This window comes from Carassius carassius, chromosome 15 (genome assembly GCF_963082965.1).
Source record: "Carassius carassius chromosome 15, fCarCar2.1, whole genome shotgun sequence".
NCBI classification, from domain to species: Eukaryota; Metazoa; Chordata; class Actinopteri; order Cypriniformes; family Cyprinidae; genus Carassius; species Carassius carassius.
The window spans coordinates 17,837,202-17,848,080 of record NC_081769.1 but is presented as its reverse complement, the minus strand read 5'-3'; the positions used below and the strand labels follow the sequence as shown (position 1 = coordinate 17,848,080).

At 38.3% G+C, this 10,879-nt stretch overlaps 1 protein-coding gene across 2 annotated transcripts; it reads right to left on the bottom strand.

Annotated features, from left to right (window-relative positions):
• Nucleotides 1-502: 502 nt before the first annotated feature.
• On the bottom strand, nucleotides 503-10,389 carry znf687a (zinc finger protein 687a). Of its 2 annotated transcripts, XM_059567719.1 has the most exons (12): nucleotides 10,286-10,389; nucleotides 7,495-9,562; nucleotides 5,866-5,944; nucleotides 5,653-5,737; nucleotides 4,556-4,740; nucleotides 4,267-4,458; nucleotides 3,973-4,135; nucleotides 3,662-3,889; nucleotides 3,340-3,452; nucleotides 3,197-3,228; nucleotides 3,120-3,166; nucleotides 503-1,181 (listed from the first exon to the last, which is right to left on the bottom strand). In XM_059567719.1, the coding sequence occupies exons 2-12, from the start codon at nucleotides 9,545-9,547 to the stop codon at nucleotides 600-602; spliced, it is 3,759 nt and encodes a 1,252-aa protein (XP_059423702.1). In that variant the 5' UTR covers nucleotides 9,548-9,562; nucleotides 10,286-10,389; the 3' UTR covers nucleotides 503-599. The 2 variants fall into 2 exon arrangements, with proteins under 2 accessions (XP_059423702.1, XP_059423701.1); XM_059567718.1 differs by having other exon boundaries at nucleotides 3,120-3,228.
• Nucleotides 10,390-10,879: the final 490 nt, after the last annotated feature.

Sequence of the window (10,879 nt, the reverse complement as noted above, 5' to 3'; positions counted from 1 at the left end):
TGCATTAGAGAAAACGGACTGTTGTAGAATGGAATCAGTAGCCACAGGAATTTAGCAGGGCTGGTAAACGTGTGTATGACACTCTGAATATGATGCTCAGTGTCTCTCAACCTCTCAGCTCAATAAAGAGCTAGTAGCAATCACTTTTTAGGTTTATCAAACCTAATCATTCCCCTATAGTATTCCTCTTCCGTGTTTATATAAAACTTGTCTGGCAGAGTTACTACATGTTGTTACAAACATGTATTGCCCTGATGCAGTGTTTTTCTCTAGTTTTTAGGTGAGAATGTAGAGTGTGAAAAGCCTGTGGCAAACCCAAATGTTTATAATTTGCAGACTTTTAATTACATACACGCTTTATGCTGAACCTTACAAAAACGCCCCAAAAATAAGAAGAAATTATATTTTGCATAAAGAAATTTAAATCTACTTAAATGAAAATTGAGAGAATTCTGTAATGAGAATTGGTGTGCTTAATTAAAATCGAAAAGTCACAAAGTAAAATAAATATCACAAAAAAAATCTTAAATTATGCTTGCTGTTATGTTGTTGATTTTGGGGTGACATGTTCTTGACAGGTTTCACCCTTTCCTGTCTCTCTACGCTGGTTTGTCTGTTTTGTACGCGGTGATGAAGGCCATGCCATGAGTTCTGAAGTGTGTATTAAGATCAGCAGGTTTGCTAAAGTAACGTCCACACACCTTACAGGTGTGCTTACCTTCCCCATCCTCCGCCTGTGCCCCCCCTAAACTCGAGGGTGAGCCTGGGGACCCTGCTGCAACTGCCGAGTCAGAGGTCACAGAATTTGAACCAGTGACAGGAGATGCATGTTTGCGCTCGGAGGGGGAATCACGCACTCGATGGCTGATGAAGAGATGTCTGCTGAGAGAGGAGGAGGATGCGAAACACGCACCGCACTGCTGACACTGAAAGCTGCTGCCCCCGTCACGGTGACAAACAATATGCTGGAGAAACTCTTCTCTGTGCTCTGTGGTAAAGCCACACGGCATGCAGCGGAATCCTGTGGCTTCCTGCTCCTCAGCTGCAGTTCCTCTGCCAGGCCTGGTCAGGCTGCTCTCAGCCAATTGGCTTTCTGCTTCAATGGAGGCCCCGCCCAAAGTTCCAGGACCACCATCATGCTCAGACGAGCTGTCAGCTGCATCTGTGATACCAGGAACTGCCTGAAAGTGAGAGGGAGAGACAATGAAAGCGACTTGCTGTGCCATAACTACAGGAAGTCGTTCACTTTCAATGAGCTTCAATATGGGGAAATTGTGTCCAGTTACTTAAAGCTGTAAAAGGTTTGACTTTATGTTTGAAAAAATTATCATAATTCATTAATTTTGACTGAATCTGAATTAACACTGAATTAACACTGAACTGACTCAAGCTTCTGAAGAGCTGCTTGTGAATAAATGTCATAATTTACAAAATAAACTGAATCAACACTGAACTAACTAGAGCTGAACGATGACTATTGCTTTTTTAGAGCTGTTCTATAGCAGAATTTGAATTTTCTCAACTAATGAAGTCTGCAACATTGCTTCTATTTTCTTTTATATTATTGTAAAGCTTTTGAAATTTTTTTGAAATCGGTATTATACAATTATATATATATATATATATATATATATATATATATATATATATATATATATATATATATATATGTATACATTACAGACCAAAACTTTGGAAACATTACTATTTTTTATGTTTTTGAAAGACGTTTCTTCTGCTCATCAAGCGTGCATTTATTTGATCAAAAATACAGAAAAAAAATGTAATATTGTGATATATTATTACAATTTAAAATAATTGTTTTTAAATTTATTATACTTTAAATTATCATTTATTTCTGTGATGCAAAGCTGAATTTTTAGAATCATTATCACATGATCCTTTAGAAATTATTCTAATATGATGATTCATTATCAAATTTGGAAACAGTTCTGCTGCTTAATATTTTTTCAGAACATGTGACACTTTTTTAGGATACTTTGATGAATAAAAAGTTAAAAATAAAAATAAAAAAAGAAGCTATATTTTTAAAATATTAATATTTTGTAATAACAATATACACTACTGGTCAGTAATTTGGGGTCAGTAATTTTTTTTCTTCTTATTTTTAAATAAAATCAATACTTTTATTCAGCAAGGATGTGTTAAATTGATAAAAAGTGATAGTAAAGAAAATATATTATTAGAATATATATTATTAGAATTTTTTTTTTATTTTGAATAAATGCAGTTCTTTTTAACCTTTTATTCATCAAATATGTTAGACAGCAGAACTGTTTCCAACACTCATAATAAATCAGAATATTAGAATGATTTCTAAATGATCATGTGATAGACTGATGTTACATGTGACACTGAAGGCTGGAGTAATGATGCTGAAAATTCAGCTTTGCATCACAGGAATAAATTTTTTTTTTTAAGTATATTCAAATAGAAAACTATTATTTTAAGTTGTAATAATATTTCACAATATTACTGTTTTTTTCTGTATTTTTGATCAAATAAATGCAGGCTTGATGAGCAGAAGAAACTTCTTTCAAAAACATTAAAAATTAGTAATGTTTCCATATATATACCCTGGACCAAAAAAAACCAGTCATAAGAATCACGGATATATTTGTAGCAATAGCCAACAAAACAATGCCAAAAATTATATAAACTAAAGATCAGAAATAGTAAGATAATTTGTACATTTCCTACAGTAAACATAACAAAACATAATTTTTGATAAGTAATATGAATTGCTAACTTAATTTGGACGACTTTAAAGGGTAATTTTCTCAATATTTTGAATTTTCGCATCCTCATTCCAGATTTTCAAATAGTTGTAACTCAGCCAAATATTGCTCTCTATCCTAACAAACCATAATCAATGGAAAGCTTATTTATTCAGCTTTCAGATGACGTATAAATCTCAATTTAAAAAAATTGGCCCTTATGACCGGTCCAGTGTCACATACATGATCAGTAAAGAAACGATGTGTAATTACATTTTCAAAAGCTGAATGCTTCGGTGAACTCAAGCAACAAAAGTCACTGTAGGTTGATCATGGCTTTGGATGTGTTTTGTTCATCATGGAGTGTATTTGGGCTCTTACCTGACTCTGACTCTTTGTGGCTGCTCCTCTGTCTCCTCCATGCTGAGCCTGAATATGTTTCTCAAGAATCAGCTTACTGCTGAAACTCCTCTTCCCACCTCTACAGAGTCTTCGTAACAAGAAATGAAAGTAAATGACTTTGAAAATAAGAGAATGAGTGTTATTTTAAAAACAAAAAAAGCCATAGAAGAAAAAATGTTGCTGTATACTTTTAACTTACTGGCAATAAAACGCTCTTTTGATGCCTTTGTGCTTGACACGGATGTGGCGTCTTAAACTTGATGATGAAGAGAAGGACCCTTCACAAAGAGTACATGGAAACTTCTTCAGTTCCTTCAACAAAACGAAACAAAACAAAAAAATCAAGATGAAACATTGTTAGTTTAGGTTTGTTGGTTCAGGACAAATTGGAAACAAGAATCATATGATTATATATTTGACAAATATATTCTTTCTTTTTTTTTTTGAGGTAGGAGTATTGAAACATTTTGTCAGCGCAAAAAATCTCCTTATAGTTGAGTTCTGCCTGATGAAGTCCTGACCTTGCCATGCTGCTCAGACATGTGTGTGATGTAGTTCTCTTTGTCTATGTAGTGCGTCTGACACTGTGAGCAGCTCCATCTCTGGACAGCAGAGTTCCCATCCTCTCTCGCCATTCTTCCTCGGTCCTCGTCTTCACCCTGTCCCTCCTGCTCCCCGTCAGAGCTCTCCATTTTTACCAAATTGTTCTGTGCTGATGTGTCATAAATGCTAGAGTCCCTGTGAGAGTCCTAAAGACAAATTACAATTCGTTCATACACTCACAATGTCAATGAATAGAGCTTATTTTTGTCGAACTAAATAGAAAACAAACCTTAACATGCTCAAGAAGGGAACCCCTCTGAGTGAACAGCTTGTTACAGTCGGGACATTTAAAGACGTGCATCTTCTGCTTGGCTAAGTGAGTGTCGATATGGACACTGAGTAATGCTTTTTGTGTAAAAACAGTCCGACACATCACACATTTATAGATCTCCCTGTCAAAAAAAACAACGGTTATTAGCAACTAAAAAAAAAAGGGAACATTCAAATTATTTTTTAGTTTTTAAAAGGGTTGCTTGACTGCAATTTCATGTAGCTACAGTTTCAAGGTAGTTTCCCAACTTACTTGGACTGCCTTTCGGTCTCAAGGAGTTCAGGATGCTGGGAGGCGCAGTGGCCCTCAGCACTAGAGGAAGATTTAAAAGCCATGGGGCAGGAGGGGCATTTATGGAAGACCTCACAGTGAGCCGTCTGCATGTGAGTCTTTACAGCATTCAAACTATTCACTCCACCAAACACCAAATGACAACAAGCACATCTGCAATGAAAATTAGAGAATGGGCATTAAAGTGCTCTTTTGAAAACAATAGATGAAACAAGGGTTTTATTAGTAGTATGCATGGCTAGGTGGTTACCTATATCCAAGGCGCCGTGAGTAGTGGAGGCAGGTTTGATTCAGATGAGTGTTGAGTTCATGAAACTGACAGGTGACACCGCATTCAGGGCAAACCAGCGGAGGGAGCTGCTGATGTAACCGCCGGTGAGCCGCAGCACTACATGAGTTCCACAGCGGCATCGGAGGAGAACACTGCATACAACACTAGAGAGAAATCAAAATGGGATATTATTAATGAATATTAAAGGAATGGTTCACACAAAAATGAAAATTCAAGATGTGAGTTTCTTTCTTCACTGAAAAAACTGACAACTGAGTGATACATCACTTGCTTACAGAGACAAAAACTAATAAAAGATAAAATCTGATAAAAACAATGCAATAATGCGCAATAATCCACAACGACTGGAGAAAGTAGTATTATAGATAGAAGGCTCAATGGAAGCAATGGTTTGAAGTTAAAAAATCTTAATGATTGGTTTGTTTATTGCAAACAAACAGCTTTTTAAATTCTAATTCATTAATCAAAAGACTGTAGTTGGGTAGACTGTGATGTTTTTATCAGCTGTTTAGACTCTCATTCTGATGGCACCCATTCACCGCAGATGATCTATTTGTTGAGCAAGCAAATTCAAAGTTTCGACATCTACATCTACAATCTAAAATCTACATTTTGGATGGCCTGAGGGTGAAAATATTTTTTTAAGCAAATTAAAAATGTTAGGTGATATTAACAACTTGTAATAATAATAATGCTCATTTTATTATGTATTTTAATGTTAAATGTTATTAAATAATAATAATGAAAAATGTTCATATATTTTTCCAATGCTAAAAGTGTTAGCAGGGCGAATGCAAGTCTGAACTAGTGGTTGACCGATTTATCGGTAAGGCCGATAAATATGAATTACATAAAAACTATATCGGCTTTATATTGGCTATTGGCCCCTCTGCTTTCCAAGATATCGGCATCGGCTGTCAAAAAAAAACAATTATCGGTCGACCCCTAGTCTGAACTACTGCAAAACTAATGGCCCAAATAAACCACCAAAATGAAGAAGAAGAAAAAGAAAGCTCACGGTTATAGTCCTGACACCCACACATGCACTCACTCACCGTTTCAGTGCCACCAGGCTCCACCTCTTGAAAGTGTGCCACTATTTCTGCCTTCCCTTTGAATGGACTCCAACACTCTGGACAGCTGAGAACATGGAGTACACAAACATACAACGCAGCATCTTAATCACTCAGTCTCCATTCATTTTTGTTTATTTCTCTTTCATTCAAACATAAAAACCAAATAAACATGATCTGACAATGTGTTGTTACCTGTTATCAGAAGATTGTGACAGATGGACACCACTTTCTTTAATGGCAGACAGAGTGGAGGCAGCTGGAGAAAGGACACCTGTAAAAGAGACTGCACATATTACATATCAGATAAATCAATCTGAAATGGGTTAATGAAATGGACTAATCTAGATAATCGTGGACAATTATCTACAGCACTGTAAACCTCTGATTTATAGTTCAGCTCCCTAAAGAGTACTTTTGCAATGCACTGAGCACAGAGACTGCTCTTTGAAAAAGTGTGCAGAAAGAACAAGCCCCAGATGAATTATTCAGCATCAAAGCTTGAGTCCTTTGATTTGAAGTGCACAGAGACAGTGACTGCTACTTGATCCCTGTGTGAACACCTACAACTATGAGTTTCATGTCTGTTTTGTAAACTAAAATTAAGAATCAAATTTCATCCAGACAAGGATTTCCAAAAGTTTTAACTTAACCACTGATTTCTGTTTGTGTTCTCTTTTGGAAGGCCAAACAAAGTAGTTTCGCTTTCACAACAGAACACACAGCATTTCCACGGCATGGCGGCGGCAACAGTGAGAATGAAAGTTATGCCTTCTTTCGTTGTGTGAACATTTGGGCGGCATTACGCAAATCTACCCACATCATGACGTAGACATGGGGGGGGGGGGTTGAACGAGCCGTTTTAGGGGGGTGTGTACCAGTCTACTTTTATAAAGAATATCTCTTTTGGATTTCTTTATGCACCAAGAGCTTGTAACATTTCAAAGATAAAGGAAAATTTGAAATCGCATCATATGACCCCTTTAAGGTTTCAAATATGTTTTGGGAGAATAAAATGTCAGTCTCAAATCTCAGTGCAACACTTATATTTATGTTAAAATTTAAACAACATTAAACCAACTTATTCTGAACTGTACGCATTAAAATCTATAAAAGAATAGGTGAGCATACAAAATTTTATTGCATTTTAAATGAGTAAAAAATTCTTGCTGACAAATGGCCAAAATGGTATAGTGGCTAGGTTTAAAAATGTGAAATTACAAGAAGTATTCTTTTAATATGTCATAAACTGATTCTTATGGTAAATACGCTGACAAGATTGTTACACTGAATGAGATTTTAGTGGCTGTTTTCTGTAAATCATGTTACAAATGTATGATATTTATTATATGTGCAAAATAAATGTATATTTAATTAATCTAATGTATTGAAAAACAACAACAACAACAACAATTCAAAGCTGTATCCTTATCGTACTTGAAAACCCTTTTTTGTCTTTGACCCAACTGCAATAGCAAATGACAGGATTTCTGACAGGTTTTTAAAAAGCAAAATTAAAAAATTAAATAAATAAAAATGTGTTGAATTAATCAACTTGATCCTAATTTAACCTTTAAAATACATTTTGTAAAACCTTTTTGGGTTCTCTCAAATTTTCCACAGACCCCCTATCATCCCCACGTGGACCATATTTTGACATCACCTGATCCAAAATGTCCAAATTTAAATCTAAAATATTTACTCCCTTCCTCACAAGTCTTGTTAGTTACGTATAAATGTCTAAAAATATGAGGAGAAAAGGCCTTATGAGTATTCTATTCCTACTGCATCTATAAATACACTAACAGTGACAGAGACACAAACCTATAGGCACGGTATCCTGCTGGCCAATCATCTGCTCCACACTCACAGGACTCATGATGAGGTGTGAGCACTGCATAACCAGCCCCTTCTCCTTGTGCTCTCGTGCGTGGAGCAGCAGGCTGCACTTGTTAAAGAAAGCCAAGCGTTTGGAGCAGTGATTACAGGTCACCTCGATCCTCATAGAGCGCCGATCGTAGTGCCTCGCCAGACTGCGCTCCAGAGCGAATGCATCACCGCATTCAAGGCAACGGTATCCCGTTGAGGGCACTCGAAGACCCCATTCTGGGGGAGGCGGGATGGAGAGGTCTGGATGATAACTTGGCAGTGGATTCTTACTGTTTAGTATTTTGTTGAAGGCCTCAACGAGGCTAGACTGGCTGCGTGAGATCACAGCCCCCGAGTTGTTCACAATGGAGGCTGGTTTGGCAGTCCCAGGATTCCCGTTCATTGTTTTCTGCCCCAAACTGCGAACCCCAGGCATTAGTGAAGAGGTGATGGAGGGGAGAGTTGATGTTCTGGTGATCTTGACTGCAGTGGTGGAAAGACTGGTGGCCATCTGATTCTGTGCCTTGCTGGCTGCAAATAACATAGCTGTGCTGGCATCCTGAAGGGTGGAAACTGGCAACATCGACACCTTTGAACCCTGAGCTCGCCCTTGAGGAGCATCACCAGACTTCTGGATCCTATGGGCCCCTGCTTGAACTTTAGGGCCACCAAGACCCTTGGAGGTGCCTCCTTTGGGAGCCACTTTAGATACAGTACGTGTGATGTTTCCAGCAGACGTTTTGACAGTCTTGATTCTGACTTTGAGAGGCTTGGAGGAGGTTTTGCCGGAGTTTGTGACATCTTCAGAGGGGGACTCTACCAAACTAGTCTTGGTGGATTTCCCTTGTGTCTCCGCACCTCCACCAGCCTCTGTTTTTAGTTGAAGACCACTATTCTCCTGCACACTTATGCTCATGTCAATAACTTGATTTTGAGCGGCTTCTTCTTTTCTGACTTTCTGTTCTGGCTCATTGGCTTCTTGTTGATTTGATGGCCGGGTTTGAGGGATTTCTGGCTCAGGGCTTTCAGGAGAATCTCTCTCCTCGATTATGTGCTCCACGTCTTTTTCTTCAGCTGGCAGATCGCTTGTGGAGGTCAAAGATGTTGGGTTGACGCCGCTTTGTAGAAGTGTTGGATTCTGGACAGATGGCTCTTCGATTTGAGTGTTACTAACTGGTAAGGAGGGGGACGAGGGAGATGGTGGTTGAAACACGCTTGAAGGAGACCGCTTCAGGCGTGGTACCTTGGGAGCAGAGCACCATTGTGAATCCGGGCTTTCTTGTATGACAAGTGCAGGGCTACCGAGGTCTGGTTCAGATTCTTCATCTTCAGATAAGTGTCGACGGACTCCTGCCCTCAAAGTGCCATTTAATGGTGGTGCTTCCTCACAATCAACTCTTGCAGGAAAGTCTGAACTAATTAAATGTGAAGATAAGATGGGAGGGTCAGGCAGAGGTAAAGACTGAGCTGTGGAGAAAGTGCTAGAAGGGTGTTTAGAAGAAGTGCCATCTTGGTTGTCATCAGTTGAAACACTAGGAGCAGAGAGAGACCAAAGCTGCCCATTTGGTTGCATCCGGGTTAGAGCTGGTGGTGGAGAGGGTTCTGTAGCCCCAACAGAGACAGTTTTGAGTCCATTAATGATGAACGGATCTGGTGGCACCAGGCCATCTTCGCTGGGACCTTTCTGGGGAGATTCATGTGAGGCATCAGCACCAGAAATGTCCCCTTCAGTTACATTCCCTTCAGTTTTGTCATCAGAATGTACACTGTTTTTTACAATCACACTGACCACGGAGGGGTCATTTTGAGGAGCTAAAGGAACAGGCTCAGGGCTTTCTGGAGGTCTTAGGCATGAACTTCCACTTCTCTCCTTTCCAACAACACCACTGCGCTCATTTTGATTGCCATCAGTGTCAGACTGAATTGCTTCTTTGGCATCAATGTCTGGAATGTCAAACGCTGCCAGCAGGTCATCAAAATCTGGTGTCTTCATGTCCCCCATTCCCATGTGGATGACAAATACCTGCATTACAAAACATCAAAAAATCCACAGATGTGATCAATTGTTCTTAATGTAGAAAAAAAATTATGTAGAAAATGCATTCAGATAAATTCAACATTTGGAAAACATGAGAAAAGGCACATAATTTGCTTGTCAAACAAAATAAATATAAAAAGGTGTGTGTGTGTGTATAGCTAGATTATACATGGTTAATAGCTGCATTAAATTGCAGGAAAAAACCGAGGTTACACAGGAAGTAGGCTATCAATAACAATCTTCTGCATATGACATTTTACATGTATGCAGTAGCTATGCCCAGCTGCAATTTAATCTGTGAATGTACGGAATTCCGCATAGCACATATAACTTGATCTGCAAATATAACTTCATAATAGTCATTTCATATGCTAGCTAAACCAAAAATATTTCAGATTTCCTTTGCGCGACATTACGGCTACATATTTCCACAGAGAATGTCGTTCTGCAATAAGTGTCAGTCTGCAGGTCGCGATTATGAATCGTATCTGTCAAATATAATAGTCTTGCTAAAGTGTCTAGCCCAACAGCTACAGCAGATTAGCTTAATGCGCAGTCTGCAACGTCTGACGTCGATAATACAAAAAAAACAAGAAGTTCATACGATGATGATGGCCATTATTAGTCAGCTTCTATATTTATACTGACAGTAAAGCGATAAATGTGACTATTGTTGTTCTATGTGTCCAAGCGTAAAACTTTCTTTACCTGACCAAATATTCTCGTCTACTCCTGGACTGACCCAGGACGGCGCACAGCATTTGCGTCACATCTGGAGAAAAACAAGTCGTACACATGCAAATGTTGAGAAGTGAAAATCGAAAAGAGAGCCGTTTAATCATGATGTATTTACTTGTTTTCAGTTGTCTCGCAAACGGCCGCTATCATGAAACAATGACGCAGCTATTTATCACAGCGTAACGTTGCGTTTAGTTACCTGTTGTATGTGACAGTCTGCGAAAAGGATTTTATGCTCATGATAACCACGAACACGGGCAATTTGTTGAATTTGACAAGCCTTTTACTACGGAAGAGTCCATGCTGATTTATACTACTTTATACATCAAATGTATGACTGAGTGTGAGTGTTTGGGACGGAGCAAGACCACTTTGTTCAGCCAGCGTCTAACGTTACAGTAATCGTTCCATCGGTTCTTTTGAATGAATTGGTTTAACAGCTTCACAATGTCTGATTCCAATGGTTAACTTTATCAAAGGATTACAAATCAAGTAAATATATAAATGTTTAATATTTAAAACACCGTTCAACATGAGTAGTTTTTTTTCAGATGGTTGTAATGT